Source organism: Cervus elaphus, chromosome 25, assembly GCF_910594005.1.
Source record: "Cervus elaphus chromosome 25, mCerEla1.1, whole genome shotgun sequence".
Classification (NCBI taxonomy): domain Eukaryota; kingdom Metazoa; phylum Chordata; class Mammalia; order Artiodactyla; family Cervidae; genus Cervus; species Cervus elaphus.
The window spans coordinates 70,746,239-70,761,847 of NC_057839.1; the positions used below are offsets into that span (position 1 = coordinate 70,746,239).

General features: G+C 60.6%; 1 protein-coding gene across 1 annotated transcript; it reads right to left on the reverse strand.

Moving 5' to 3' along the window:
• Positions 1-2,689: 2,689 nt before the first annotated feature.
• Positions 2,690-4,591, reverse strand: LOC122683671. The gene is made up of 4 exons (XM_043887451.1): positions 4,390-4,591; positions 4,025-4,122; positions 3,438-3,883; positions 2,690-3,357 (listed from the first exon to the last, which is right to left on the reverse strand). The coding sequence occupies exons 1-4, from the start codon at positions 4,589-4,591 to the stop codon at positions 3,135-3,137; spliced, it is 969 nt and encodes a 322-aa protein (XP_043743386.1). The 3' UTR covers positions 2,690-3,134.
• Positions 4,592-15,609: the final 11,018 nt, after the last annotated feature.

Here is a 15,609-nt window from a genome sequence, read left to right on the forward strand (position 1 = left end):
TGGTCCAACTCTCACATCCACACATGACTACTGGAAAAACCACAGCTTTGTCTAGATGGACCTTTGTCAGCAAAGTAATATCTCTGCTTTTTAATATGCTGTCTAGGTTTGTCATGTCTAGATTCATAGAAGATCTTTAGAAAAGCCACATTTGGAGAGAACTTAAGAAATATATTGATAATAAAAATAAGAAGGGACGTGGTTTGAGTTTTCAGAAAGCCAGTGGCCATAGTGGGAAGTGTTTGATTGCTGTGGGTTTTGTGGGAACTCAGTAAAACAAAAAGTTATTAACTAGTAACTAAGGTGTAATGGTGCCAAGAAAGCGCGTGAACCTCACATCCGAGTTCAGAGCACAGCCCACGTCTGCCAGTTCGGGAGTCAGGGACCCGGCCCCAGCCTCCCCACGTCAGAACCTCCCGGCTTCAGCCCACAGGCCCGATATCTCCTCCGTAAAGACTCCTCAGTGAATCATCCATCAGAGAAGGGGGTGGACACCGGGGCTCTGGTCCAGAGGCTTCCCTGGACAGGGCAGGAGGGGAGGGGGCACCCACATTCAGGCTGGGGCGCCCTTGGGGAGGCACCGTGCCCTCAGAGAGGTACCCAGGCCTCGAGCAGAGGTGCGTGGAGAAAATGATGAAAATACGTCCAGCTCATTTGTATCAACGTTAAGTCTCCAGTGGCAGCTGGATGACAAGGATGTTGTAACTGGGGTCCACTTAACAAGGAATACAGAGGGGTCAGTGCCCCCAAGAGGCTGGAAGATGCCCCGTTTAAATCAACCTGCAAGGCTTTGGCCCCAGACACGCTTCAGAACAGCTTCAGCATCATCTGGTCCAGGGCGAAGGTGGAAGGACGTAGGGCTGCCAGGCTTCCTCTCTGATCTCCAGGCTTCAGGAACAGCTCTGAGCTGGCAGCTTCCTCAGCTCTGCAGGGTGGACCCCAGACGGTCGGGCAGCAGAAGTCAGGCAGGGACATCCACAGACGGCCCGAGGATGCTCTCCAGGTGGAGGACCCTCCTCTGAGCGTGTCCAGGCCCACGCGAGACATGCGGGGGCAGGTCTGGGTAAGAAGCAACCCTGGAGCAGCCAAGAGTGTGCATCGTGGTTGGGGGGGCGGCGGTTTGCTGAGCCACTAGGGAGGGCGGGAGGCCCAGGTTGAGCCCACACCCACCACACTCATAGCGCACACACACACACGCACACGCGCACACACACACGCAAGCACACGCACACGCACACCCACCACACATAGCGCACACACACACGCACATGCGCACACACGCACGCACACGCATGCAAACACACACACGCGCGCACACACACCACACTCAGAGCACACACACACATGCACGCACACGCACGCACACACACACCACACTCATAGCGCGCACACACACACACACACACACATGCACACACACACACACACACACACACACACAGCACAGAACGCCCACCCAGCCTCTCGCCTGCAGGAAACAAACGGAGGCCAACGCTCCCACCCGGGGGCCACATGGATATGGGATAAAGGCTACCACTGGTTTAAAACAATCAACCCTGTAACCCAGAAAAGCAGGTCTTACTTCTTACCAGAGCTCGGAAAAATGCTAAAATGAGCAACACTACCCAGTGCCAGGCAGGCTGAGGAGAAGGCTGAGTCTGACGCCTGCTGAGAGGAGTGTTGATTTGCAAGATGGTCTTGGGGAGACCTCGAGGATGCCCTAAAGTCAGCTCACTGCGCACATGCTTCCTTGAGCATGTTGTTCTCACACGCCACACAGTCCTCCAGCCCAGCAGGATGAAGGCCCTGGCGTCGGGGCCCCCGGCTGTGCCCCTCAGGTACCTGGGCACAAACTGCGTGAAGCAGGTGCGCGCGGGGATGAGAGCCTCTGGGCAGGACCGCGCCCCCGAGCAGGAGGAAGGCGGGGAGCCAGCAGACAACAGGACCCTCTGAAGCGCCGAGGGCAAGGGCAGGGCCGCTGCCCTGAGCCTCAGCTCAGCGAGCGCCTGTGACGGAAATCACAGGAAGTGAAGCCTGGGGAAGTCGTCCCTACGAGAACCACTCCAAGACAGTCTCTGAAATGAAGGACCGTGACCCCGATGGGCGCACAGAAGGTTCCAGAAGAAATGAACTGCGTCTGAAACAGCTAGTGTGGGACGTGGCCACTGAAAGCACAGCAATACCAGTGACTCGTGAGCTCACAACGTGTAGAAGTAAAACACGTAAGGACCGAACGAGGGGAGCGGGGGCCCTCCTGTAGGCTGCTGTGTGTTCATGCAGCCTTCGAGCTGAGGTGACGGTCTCGTCAAGCCGTAGAAGCCGAGCGCCTTGTGTAACTCCCAGGAAGGAAGGAAGTGGAAGTGAAAGTCGCTCAGCCGTGTCTGACTCTGCGACCCCGTGGACTATACAGTCCATGGAATTCTCCACGCCAGAACACTGGAGTGGGTAGCCTTTCCCTTCTCCAGGAGATCTTCCCAACCCAGGGCTTGAATCCAGGTCTCCTGCATTGCAAGGGGGATTCTTTACCAACCCCCAGGGGAGTCATTAAAAAGACAGCCAAAAATAGAACCAGAACAGCTGACAGAGGAGAACAAAGGGAATTTTAAAATTCTTGATAATACCAAACAGACAGAAGAGTGGAGCGCAGGGACCGCTAAAGCCGGGAAGACAGGAAGCATCGTATGTGAGGAGCAGAGACCATCCATCAGAGATGCTGGATGGGAGGGCCAGCGCCTAACAGACGAGGATGTCTTTCCACCTAAGTGCCCAGCACGATTCACGTTCACGCAGCGGAGCTCCCGGCAGCCCTGAGTGGGCACAGCGCCGGCCCACAGGGCCCCAGCAGTGGGAGGCGGGGCGCCGGGGCGGACGCTGGGCGGCAGGTAAGCCCCAGGCATCGCTCATCTGGGAGGGCTAGCATGCTGGGTCCGCACAGGGCCCCAGAGACCGCTGGATCCCGGTCGGCAGCCCCCACGGAGCACGCGTCTCTCGGCTGGAGTCAAGGCTGGGGACCCAGAGCCGGCCCCACTCCCCTTCCTCTGCCCCCTCCTCCTCGGGAGCCCCCAGGTCATCCCAGGCCCTTCGCATCCTTCCAGCCAGGGCCCCCGCCGACACTGCACAGAATCTCACCTGCGTCAGGTCCACATTGCATGCCTTCCCTCCTTGGAGGACTCAGCTGGGCGCAGACGAGCAGGTGCCCGCCGGAGGGAGCCTCTGCGAGAGCTGGTTCTCAGCCCCCAGACCCCGGGCTCGGCACAGGCGGCCGCTGAGCCAGAAACGCGGGAGAGGATGACCGCGGTCATCTCAGGACAGAGCTCCTTCAGGAGACGAGCTGGCGGGCAGCTGACGCATCTGAGGCTGGGGAGAGTTGGGTGTTGGCGTGGGTTGTGGAGGGAGGGTGGACGTGACAGGTGTGTGGGGGGTGCTGAGAAGCCCACCTTGGAGACACGTCCCCTGTGGACGGTCCGGGGCTGAGGGACAGCAGGCAGCCCGCCCTCGCGAGCCCACGTCCCCTGGGATGCGACCCATCCACGTGTTCAGAGACCAGTGCGCAGGCAGAGGCCCTGAAGCACGTCCTGCCGTCCGGGGCCAGCGCCACGGCCCGCGGCCCTGGGGGCTGGCCCCTGTGGCCGAGCGGGCAGCACACAGAGTCCAGACGGCCAGGAGGGCCCAGCAGGTGGAAGGGCCGGGGCCGGGGCGGGGTCGGGGCGGGGGAGCGGCCGGCAGCAGAGCACACAGGTCCTCGGGGGGGTGGTCCTCCTGGGTCAGGACAGACGAGGAGGCGGGCCGTGTCCCTCCTGGTCTGGGAGGGGCGGAAAGAGAGCTTGTGGACCCCCTGGGCACGGTCGCCTCCCACGCAGGCCAGGCTCTGCCCTGGCAGGGACTGTTACCAGGGGCGTCCTGGGCGTCCGCCCGGCCCCCGGCCATCCCGCTGCGTCCACATCTAAACGTCCGGGGCGCCCCGAGCGTCTCCACGGCACTCAGGGTGGCCCCCCATCAGTCCGCCCCCTGCCCCCTCGCTGACCGCAGCTGACCCAGGGCAGTAGGTGCCTCTTGCGTCCACAGTATCTGCCGTCAGTTCCTCTGTGACCGTGTTCTCAGGACACACGCGTCCACGCAGCGCTGCCGGGGAGAGTCCAGGTGTGTTCCTCCACGTAGCCGTTCCCTCCTCTGTCTCAGCATTGAGGTCAAGACCATCGGTCTTACCAACGATTTCTCTTCTTGCCTTTTATAAGCCATAAAAGCAAAATGAAATGGAACGGCAGCTTTCCAGTGTCCTTTCAGCAGACAAACTGTCTCAGACTAGATTTGACCTAAAGCTTCAGTTTGCACAGCAGCCCAACGAAGGGGCTCTGGCCCAGGTGGGGGGTGGGGGGCTCAGACCCCCACGTCTGCTGGCCGCCCAGCAGCTGCCCAGACGGCTGGTCACAGGGACCAGAATGCCCGGGGCAGAGACAAGCAGGCCCAGGACCACCGCATGCTGCCGGTCCCCATGCTGTAGACACGGGGGTCTCCCCTGCAAGGGGACCCGGGCCTGATGCCCACAGCCCTCACACGGTGAGTCCCGCACCCGGCCCCGGCCAAGCCCCATCCATTTCCCCCCGACCTACCCATCACGTCAGGGGCACGTGACCGCACAGCCCATGTGAAATGGCAGCTAAATGTCACTGGGCTCCTGCCTGAGCCTCCAGGGGACTCACGTGCAAAGTCAGGGCTGGTGCCCCAGAGCCAGGCAGGGCAGCGGCGGCCCGGCCATGGCCCCCGCGACTGCATCCCGAGCGGGACTTGCTCCCCAGACCCCGTGTCGGCAACTGAGGCTCCTGGGTGTTCCAATCAAGTCATCATCGGGACATAGAGGACCGACTCCTTCCAGCGCTGAGACCTCCGATCTTCTGAACGACGGGACCCCTGCTGTCTTCGGGGACCCTCACACTGCCCCTCCCCACACCCAGGGCCACCCCGATCCTGTGGCCCTGGGTCCCATGTCCACCCCCACTGGAGGCTCCAGCTCTGAGCGTCTGGACCACATGACACCACAGCTGCCCAATAGAGGAGGTTCTACGAGACACATGACCCAGACGGGGCGCGTGGACTCGCGTGGAGGCCCCACCCTGGCAGGTCTCTGGTCCTGCTCTGATCAGTCACAGCAGGCCAGCTCTGCCCAGCGTCTCGTCGAGGGTCTGGGTGGTGGCCGTGCTGACCGTCCAGCCTGGTGGGACCAGGTGGGTTTCCAGGCCCTCTAGCGGGGCCACGCAAGCTGTGTTTCTGGGAAGGGAGGCTCGCTGCTGGAGGTCGGCAGGCTGGAGGGTCTACATGCAAACCAGTGGGGAGACAGTGCCCAGGGCAGGATGGGGCAGGGCTGGCCGCCCCACCAGCTTTCCGGGGACCTGCCCAGAGGCTGGAAAAACAGGCTGTCTCCGATGGAGCCTCTAAATTATGAAAAGGCCAGAAATCCCCCAAGAGAAAGGCCAAATAAAAAAGCCTTGTTATTACAAAACAGAAGGAATTTGACATACATGATACAGTCCCAGATAGTGAGATAGTTGAGATAATTTTCAGAATCAGATCAGCCTAGTTTCTGTCTTCTTTCTGCATTTCCTAAGCTCTGCTTTATGCCTAGACAACCCCAAAAGCAGATCATCTACACGGAAATTAAGTTGTTATAAGAGTTCTTAAGATTCCTCATTTATATTTTATAAGACTGTGCATTTGGAGAGTGATCAGCTGAAATTTAATTGGGTCAGACGTTATCGTTTTAAATTTTAAATAACTGCACAAAAATGAAATTTAAAAATCTCTCCGTGTCTAATAAATTAGTACTGTAATACTGATATCAGCCTCTGAGGAGCCTGGCGCAGTTTAGCATGAGGACAGGGTGCCTGCCAGGCGGGAGGGCCCAGCCGTCAGCCACGCAGGGCCGCCGGGCACCAGACTCCATCCCAGCTGCCCCCACCCTCCAAGCTGGACACCTTGAGAATCTGTGTCAGCGGCTCTGTCTTACAAGAAACACCAAGAGGACATGCTGAGCGGTCAGCGAAGGCAGGAGCAGGTCAGCCTGCTGCCTCCTCGCCCGTCCAGCGGGAGGGACCTCCTCACATCGGGGGCTCCCGGCCTGGCGAGGTCCTTTCTAGGCCAGGCCCATCACCACCCCCGGTAAGCAGGTGCCCGAGGCGGGTGGCCACGCCCACGCGGAAGCCCAGCTCCTCACCGGCTGTTTCTCTGCAATCGCCTCCCCACTGACCACCCACTGGACTGGACATGTTGCTTCTGCTGGCCAGAGGAAACCCTCCCCTCCTGCCCCAGGGAGAGCACGTCCTGCCGGACGGCTTCGGAAGGATGTCCGAGCTGAAGGACAGCAGAGCAGGGACCAGGGGACATGGCACCAGTCTTGGGGTCAAGGCCACAGCCAGCCTGCTGCAGGGACCTCGGTGGTTCTGTCCGCGGAATGGAGCCAAGCCCACAGGACGCGACCCCGACCCTCCCTCCCTCTTCCCAGGTGGGCAGCATCACTTCCGGGAGGACTGGGCCTCCCTGCCTGGACGGGTCAGGGTGTCAGCCGCTGCAAGGGCTGCCCACTCCACGGTCCCAGCCCAGGGGCTGCCCCGCGGGGGAGGGCGGCCATGGTTAGGCACCACTGCCCCCTGGTGGACAGGCCGGGGCTGGCACCATCCAGCGGCCCATCCTCAGGCTGGCCGAGGGCGTCCACGCCTGGGGTCGGGGGGCCAGGGTCCCTGCACCTGCCTCCCTGGAGAAGGGCCGGTGTGCACTCGTCCCCCTGCTCCTTACCGGGTGCCCGCCGCAGACGACGCTCAGCCAGCTGTTCTGGGCGGCGGTGGGAGGGGGCACCTCTGGGACCAGAACAGGGAGGCCGGGCGGGGAAGGCCGCTGCCTGGTGCCCCCGCACCCCCAGCCCAGCCCCGGGAGGCTCTCTCCTGGGGCTTGAGGCACCCCCGCCCATCTCGGCGGCTGTGAGAGCGGGTGGAGAGCCCTTCGGGGGAAGCCCAGCTCGATGGAGGCCCCAGCGTCTAACCCTCTCCAGAGACCACTAACCCACAGACGGCTGTCTTTCCTGAGCTTGTTACAGTGAACTTAATATCTGTTTCCAGTAAAACTCTCAAGGATCATAGGATGACAGGTTTTGGGGGGCGGGAGGGGGTGCAAATGCGACCCAAGTGAAAGTCTGAAGTTGAAGCGTCCCCCACGTGTGAGACCTCCTGAGTCCAAAGGAACAGGTGTTTCTGTCTTCCTCACTCCTGGGGGGTAAAATGGAAGGACCCACAGGAGGGGAGGCAGGGTGCTCTGGGGAGGTGAGCAGCGCCCTCCGCCCGGCGGCCCCTGCAGCACGGCCTGCCTCTCGGCGTGACGTGTCCTCAGAGGAGACACCTCCCTACCCGGGACATCTTTGCTCCCTGGGGTCCCTTCTGTCCCCTCCTGCCCCCGGCTGGGCATCTGTTTCTGAAGCACCTTCGCTGGCCTGTTCCCCATTCTCCCAGACTCGGGGCGCCCTGGCCCCCAGCTCCACACAGGCTGGCAGGCGGAGGGGTCCCGACGGGGACGGTCTGTGCTCCAGACCCGGCCCCCGCGACCCGCCCCCCCGCTGTTCTCGGGCTGTCCGCATACATGAGGAGCTTGACCTCTGCACCCCGTCCATTCGCAGTCTTAACAACTCCAGTCCTTGATCCTTATGGAGAAACGAGAGGCAGTATGACCCCCGGGAAGTTGGGGTGGGCTGTCTGCCAAGGACGGGCTCCCAGCCGGAGCTGGTGGTCCTGGCCCTTGTGACCAGCGGACGCAGCGGCTCAAGTGCCCAAGACTGGCGGACGTGGCGCCCTGGGGTCACCCCATCTCCCCTGCGCCCCACAGGCGGCCTTGGCCACCACCAGGATCCCGGGTGACATGCCGGGGGGGGAGACCCTCGCTGCCCCAGGACAGCTGTGGCCCTGAAGCGTGGTTTCTGCGTGTTGCCCCCACCCCACACTTCCTCCAAGAGGCTCTCCCACAACGAAGGAGGCAGTCTTGCACACACGCCACTGTCCCCTCACCCCGCCTCGACATCCTCACGTCTGAAAGCCACACGCGTGCGTGTCCAGACAGAAAGAGGAGAAGGGTGACTGATTGCGGGCGGGGGATGCACTCTGGTGTTGGAGAAGACTCTTGAGAGTCCCTTGGACAGCAAGGAGATCCAACCAGTCCATCCTAAAGGAGATCAGTCCTGGGTGTTCATTGGAAGGACTGATGCTGAAGCTGAAGCTCCAATACTTTGGCCACCTGATGAGAAGAGCTGACTCATCGGAAAAGACCCTGATGCTGGGGAAGATTGAAGGCTAGAGGAGAAGGGGATGACAGAGGATGAGATGGCTGGATGGCATCACCGACTCAATGGACGTGGGTTTGGGTAAACTCTGGGTGTTGGTGATGGACAGGGAGGCCTGGCGAGCTGTGGTCATGGGATCACAAAGAGTCAGACACGACTGAGCGATTGAACTGAACTGGACTGATGCGCTCTGGGTGATGGCTCTTCTCTCTCCCCGGCAGACAGTATTGATTCCTCGGAAAGTGTTTAAATTAAGAGGCTAGAGGCTCACTTTGCCAGAGAGCTCGGTGTAAAGAATTATCCTTCCGCACATCAGTGGGGCCATCGCCTTCCGCGCTCCGTGTGTTCGGGCGGTAGGAGCACTGAGACCCGAGGAGGCACGACTCCCGTCTGGCGGCCCCGCTCCGTGCAGGGTCCGCGGGAGCCCCACCTGCTCCCCGCAGCGCGGTCGGCCCTCCTCCTGAAGCATCAGCTCACCCTTGCCGGGCGACCGCCTGCTGCAGACTCAGGAGCTGCGTGGGACTCGTGGCTGCAGGACCAGTTCCCCCATGAAGGCCGCCTCCCCGGGGGCCCGGGGGCGGGGCAGGCTGAGGGGTCTGAGTGCCCGGGGCTCTGGGAGGCGGCCAGCACCCTGGAGGCGCAGTGACTGCAGAGTGACCGCTAGGACCCCGGCCCCTCTCAGGGAGGCGCCGCCCAGCACCTGTGACAGGGACTGGGCCAGAGTCCAGGGCACAGCTCACACACCCGCCCCGGGGCCCCCGCCCCCACCAGCCACGGGCTCAGGCCCCCTTCGTGGCCTCACCAGCAGGGACGCGCGGCACTCCTGGGTGCTCATGACGTCGGGCGGGCAGCTCCCGGGTCATCAGATCTCACCGAGGAAGGCAGGTCCATACGGGGAGCCCCCGGAGCCCAGGGCTGCGGGGAGGAGCAGCCACTGTCCCGAAAGTGTCCTGAGCCGGACGCTGGGGGCAGCTGATCCTCCCACGCGTTCTGGTCCGCAGGCCCTGGCATCTGACCTCAGGGACTCGGCCCGGGCTCTGGCCACCACTCAGACGCGTGAGGGACAGGGCAAGCCAGCAGGCCGCGTCCCCATGCGGAGCCCTGCTGAGCCTTCCCTCGGCCAGGCTGCCTGGGGGCAGGGGTCACTGGGGGCCATGTGGCCCTGCAGTCACGTGACACTGCTGCCGGGCAAGACTTCTGCAGGGATCCGGCAGGGGCCTGGTGTCCAGCCGTGGGCTCTGAGCTGGCGAGCTGACCCTTCCCCGGGCCGGGTGGGAGGGGCCCCGCTGGGCCCCACAGCCTTCCTCCCAGCCCCTCCAGGAGTGCTAGCCCACCCCACCCTGGCCCGGGCCACTCTGGGGATGCCTGTCACACCCACCCCACCCCCCTGTTTGTTCTGGGTCATCCTGTCCCACTTCCAGGCCAGACTGAGCCAAGCGTGGTCGCTTCCAGGGCCCAGGTGTCGCCCATCCCATGTGTGTGTGAGCGGCATGGTCCCTGCGTCCGGGACAGCGGGTGGACGTGCTTCCCCATCCTGCTCCATGCGGATGGAGACCGCAGACACACCACACCAAGGCCAGGAGGCCCTGCGAGGGGAAGGGAGGCAGGCCGGCCAGGCCTCGGCCCTGGGGGTGGAGGCCAGGGCAGAGTCCTCGGCGACCCTTCCCCTCCCGGGCCCCAGACACAGTGCTGAGCAGAGGGATGGCCCAGCCTGCGTGCCAGCACAGGGCCAGCCAGGGCCCGACATCCACCTGCCCAGCCGCAGGGCGCACACCCCCTGGGGCGCTGAGCCCACTGAGACAGCAGCCCACGGAACCCACACACATCACTGCCGGGAGTGACTGCAGGAAGAGGTGTTCAGAGACGGGCTCAAAAACCGGTGATGAAAACAGCTCTGACACGTGTCCGGGCGGCCCACAGGGAGGCAGGGACAAAGGACCCGGGGAAATAAAACAGCACAAAAAGGCAGTTGTGAGCCCCAGATCAGGAACCAATCAGGGTCAAAGGTTTAAGTATGTCCACGAAGAGACAGAGGTTGGCAGAGTGGGTTAACTCTGCTGCCTACAGAAACTCACCTGGTGGGGAAGGGGAAGTTGGGAGCCTGGGACGGACGTGCACACTCGGCTGTATTTAACACAGATCAGCAACAAGGCCCTGCGGCAGAGCACAGGGAAGTCTGCTTGCTGTTAGGTGGCAGCCTGGCTGGGAGGGGCGTTTGGGGGAGGATGGATGCATGTGTGTGTGTGTGCCGGGGTCCCTTCCCTGTTCACCAGAAACCATCACAACACTGTTAATCAGCTACACTCTATTTTATTCTTATACAAGATGAAAAGTTAACAAAATAAAATCAAATATGTGTATCTTCAAAAATATCATGTAATAAAGTAGCATTAAAAAAAAAAGAAACCCTCATCTCAAATATGTGAATCAGGCAAGTTGAAAGCATAACAGAGAACTACCATCGGGAAGGGAGGGGGCTTCAGAATTGTTTCTGGTGCCGTTTCAGGCACCAGCTCGGATGGAAAAGCCCAGGCTCCAGGCCGGCGCTTAGCAGCCCCGGTGGATGGCGGCCAACTCCTGGGGAAGGACGTGACCATTCGGGCCCCGCTCACCTCCCCATCATGTGTCAGGGGTGCCAGGTTGGTGGGAAAGGAACGTGTGCTTCACTTCAGAGACCGGGAACCGGGGAGGAGGCCAGACTCCTGCTCAAAGGCCATTTCCCCACAGACAAGTTTGTGTCAGTCGTTCAGTCGTGTCCGACTCTTGCGACCCCATGGACTGCAGCCCGCCAGGCTCCTCTGTCCATGGGATTCTCCAGGCAAGAATACTGGAGTGGGTTGCCATTTCCTTCTCCAGGGGATCTTCCTAACCCAGGGATCGAACCCAGGTCTCCTGCATTGTAGGTGGATTTTACCATCTGAACCACAAGGAGACAATCAGCGCCCACATGCGTCTATAGACTGACGGAGGGGGCTCCATGCAGAAACAGCACAGGTGTCTGTAAGTGTCGTCAGTGGTCTGACCAGCATCACCTTGTTCTGGTAGTTAGTCTTCAGTTCCTGGGTCGGTCTATTCCAACTTCCTTGAGACCAGTTCTCAGAATTGTGGTACCTGGCTTCCCTCACAGCTCAGTTGGTAAAGAATCCGCCTGCAACGCAGGAGACCCCGGTTCAATTCCTGGGTCGGGAAGCTCCGCTGGAGGAGGGATAAACTACCCACTCCAGTATTCTCAGGCTTCCCTTGTGGATCAGCTGGTAAAGAATCCACTTGCAATGCGGAAAACCTGGGTTGGATCCCTAGGTTGGGAAGACCCCCTGGAGAAGGGAAAGGCTACCCACTCCAGTATTCTGGCCTGGGGAATTCCAGGGACTGTACAGTCCACGGGGTCTCAAAGAGTCAGACACGACTGAGCGACCTTCATTTTCACTTTTCACTTTCTTGTCACAACTGATGTTGAAGCCCCAACACTTTGGCCATCTAATGGGAAGAACTGACTCACTGGAAAAGCCCCTGATGGTGGGAAAGATTGAAGGAAGAAGGGGATGACAGAGGGCGAGATGCTTGGATGGCATCATAAATTCAATGGACATGAACTTGAGCAAACTCCGGAAAACAGTGAAGAACAGGGGAGCCCGGTGTGCTGCAGTCCCTGGGGTCGCAAAGTCGGACATGACTCGGCGACTAACAGCGTCTCATGCTGCAGTCTGGCCATGATGCAGTTACTTTTCCCCCCTGGCGGGGGTTTCAGTCTCTGCAAGAGGGCTCACAGGACACAGCTCGGAATATCACCTGTGGCCCCTAAGAAGGAACTAAAGTTCCTAGATTTTAATGACCAAACTACTATTGTGTGTTAGTTTTTCTTTGCATTTTTCTCACTTCTCTGACGAAGTTTCTTCTGTGACTAAAGGTTTTCTACGGACAAAAGGCAGGTGGAGGACTGGGTGGGCTGTCTGTCCTGGGACGGCCCCACAGGGGCCTGCCCCGCCTCACTGGGTCTCCCCTCAGACCCTCAGGGGCACTCCCGGCACAAGCCCCCCTCCCCCCAGCCCCATCCCCAGCCCCTGGAGCAGCAGCCGCAGGACAGGCCTCGCTTCTGCCCCCTTCCCAAGGCCTGGCGCAGGGGGAGCAGAGTGTGCTCGGCGTCCCCTGCCCTGGGGGAGCCCCTGGCACTCAGGCCACCCCAGAACCTCGCCTTGGGGCCTCTGCAGTGAGGCCAGTTAAGAGGACGTCACCCCACATCCAGGGAGTGGTGTCCTCACGAAGTCACGGGCAGAGGCAGAGATGGGGACACACGTCTGGTCTCCATGCCCAGGACAGCAACACCACCAGAAGCCGGCCAGAGGCCCTGGAGGGAGGGCTCTGGGGGTCACGGGCTCCCTGCCTCAGGCTCCCGGCTCCGGGAGGAGACACCCGCATGCAGAGCACCATCTCCTGGTTGCTCCCAGCCGGGAGACAACGCGTTCCTGCCTGGACTCCCAGATCCCCCTGATCCTCAGAGGAGACTCTCTGAGACCCCCATGGATGCCTGATGCCGTGGACGGGCCGAGCCCCACACCTACTGTGTGTTTCCCACACGCGCTGGCGCACTTTGGGGGCCTCGCTGAATAAACCAGGGGCACGCGGACACAGGCCCTGGCCACCGTGACAGGGGATCTGATGACGAGAAGGTGCAGTGACCGGCGGTCAGATGCGCTGGACAAACAGCTGATTCTCGGCTTGGCTGGACGGAGCAGGACAGCAGGAGGTTTCATCAAGCTACCCAGGATGTCTGGGAATTTAGAAGCTTCTAAATCACTTATCCTGGAATTTTCTAACAGCTTCAGACTGAAGTTGACAGTCCTCTCTCACTGTGGGTTTGGGGAAACATAAGGAACATGGTCCCAGAAAACCAGGGACAGCGGCACACGCACAGGAAAGCCATTACAGAAGCCACGCCCCACCCCGGCCTCGTGGCACCTGGCATAGTCAGATGGGCCTGGGGCGGGGGGGGTGACCAGGGCCCCGCAGGGCAGCCCTGGGCGTCATCAGGGACCACAGCGCCCTGGGGGAGGCCCTAACCCGCCCGCCTGCGCAGGTGCCCCTGTGCACACACCTGGACCCGCCTCGGGTAGAAACTCTGGACTAGCCACCGCCTGCCTGTCTGGGGTGGACTCCTGACCTCACAGCCCCTCCACCCTCCGCCTGGTTTCTGGGCAAGGGCACGTGACTCCTAACAACCCAGCAACATCCACATCGGTCTGTGACCCCTGCCCCGTCAATGCAGGAGCGGCCCTGCGGGATGGCCCCGACGGCCTGGGGGGCGGGGGGCACCCAACCCCTGCCCACCGCGGGAGGGAGGCGCTGGGCTCAACAGGATGTCACCTGGATCCCTGCCCTGCCCACTGCGTGGGGCCCGGGGCTCGCTAGCAGGTAACAGTCACCGGCTGTGCCCCCAGCACTCGTTTTAGAGGCTGGGATCTGAAGGTGGCGGTTAGGATGGGGAAGCGGGGGCGCTGTGTGTGACCGCAGCCACTCTGTGAAACCGAGGCTGCTGGGTGCATTGCTTCTCTGAAATCCCCAGCCCATGAGGCTGGTCCTAGTCCCCGTGAACATTTTTATATGGAAATAGAATAATTGAAGATTTTAAAACATGTTTAATATAAAAACCTCTAAGTACAGAAGTTCAGAGAATATTAGAAATCACCCACATCACATTCCAAATGGCTTGTGGCTGTTGGAGAGGCTCCTTCAAATGAGCTAAGCCTCCGGGAGAGACGGCTGATCGTTCTAAGGCAATAAGTGTTGCCTGATCCACATCATTATTTTTTACAGATTTAATGTTTCAGTACTTCAGGGATGGTGAACACTTTCTGAGCTCGACTGCTGAAGGGAATCATACTAAACCTGACTGTGTGACGGCAACGGGAGGGCCCCCTTCAGCACACACATGTGGCAAGACTGCCGTGATCGTGGCCACACTGACCAGAGCTGAAAAGACCTGGCCACGCTCTCCCTCTCCCCACTGCTGACTCCATCCAGTCTATTTCACTACCTCAGTGCACAAACATTAACAGAGGGAGCAGAGGCTACCCTGAGATACAGGAGAGCTCGGTTACTCCAGGACTAGAGAATCGACGCCTACACATTCGTCAAGTGTTCCTAACACTGACATCTGTAAGGGGACAGAAGGGGAAGGGCCTTCTTTTTTAACTGTAGCTGACTTAGCCTCTGCTGTAAAGTGATTCAGTCACACACACCTGCGTCTTCATACTCATTCCCATCACAGTTTATAGCAAGGTACTGAGTACAGTTCCCCATACTACACAGTAAGACCCTGCCGTTCACCTACACAGTGGCGTAAGTTAATCACAACCTCCTGATTTATCCCTCCCCACTCCCTCTCCCCTTTGGTAACCATGTTTTCTGCCTCTGAGTCTGTTTCTGTTGGTAAAACTCAATACTCACATTAGTCTAGAGCGCTGACGAGCTGAGACAGAGGCCCTCTGCAGCCTGCAGCTTGGCCGGGCCCCTCCCTGGGTCTACTGCGCAGGTCCTGACTCTGAGCTGTCCCGGGCTGTGGGCTGGGAAACGTGGGCCACCCGCCACCCCTGGTTCCCTCCGCATCCATATCCCGGCTGGGTTCCCCTCCTCGGGGGCCCTTCCAGGTGAGACATGTTCTCCAGTCATCTGAAATCAAGGTGCACCCATCCCCAGTCAGGGCTCATGGTGCTCACTCCAATGCAGGGAAACCCAGAGACTCCTCCATCCCCACCCCACCCTCCGTGAGGCCCCCAGGACCCTGACCTTTCCTCCTGACCCATCCCCACCCCCACACCCCCGACGTGCTCGCACAGACAGCTCCGACTGGGTGAGCCTGCTGAGCACCCGCGTGTTCAGGGCACACAAACCCTCACACCATCCTACGCCCACGTGAGCCCACTGGCAGCTGACAGCCCACTCCCCACACCGCGGGCAGGAGCCTCCCCTCCCTCAGGGTGCCCAGCACCCTGATTCTGGGGCACTTACCGCCTCCAGCTTCCAGGGCTGAAGGGGACACGGGGCGCCCTTCTGGGAACTCGGCCCGTGTGGTCGCCAGTCCCTCCACCCAGAAGCTTAAACAGTCTTGCTTCCTCCAGACTCCAGCGCTTCATTAACTTCTGCTTTATAGTCAGTACGCACCCAGGAGCGTCTTTTCTCAGCAGCTTTGCTGGGCAGGTGCTCCCTCAGCTCAGGTAAACCCCCTCCCACCCCCGAGCCTCACCCCCTCGCCCCCATCCCCTCTCCTCTGGGTCCCCCCATCACCTACCAGACCTCTG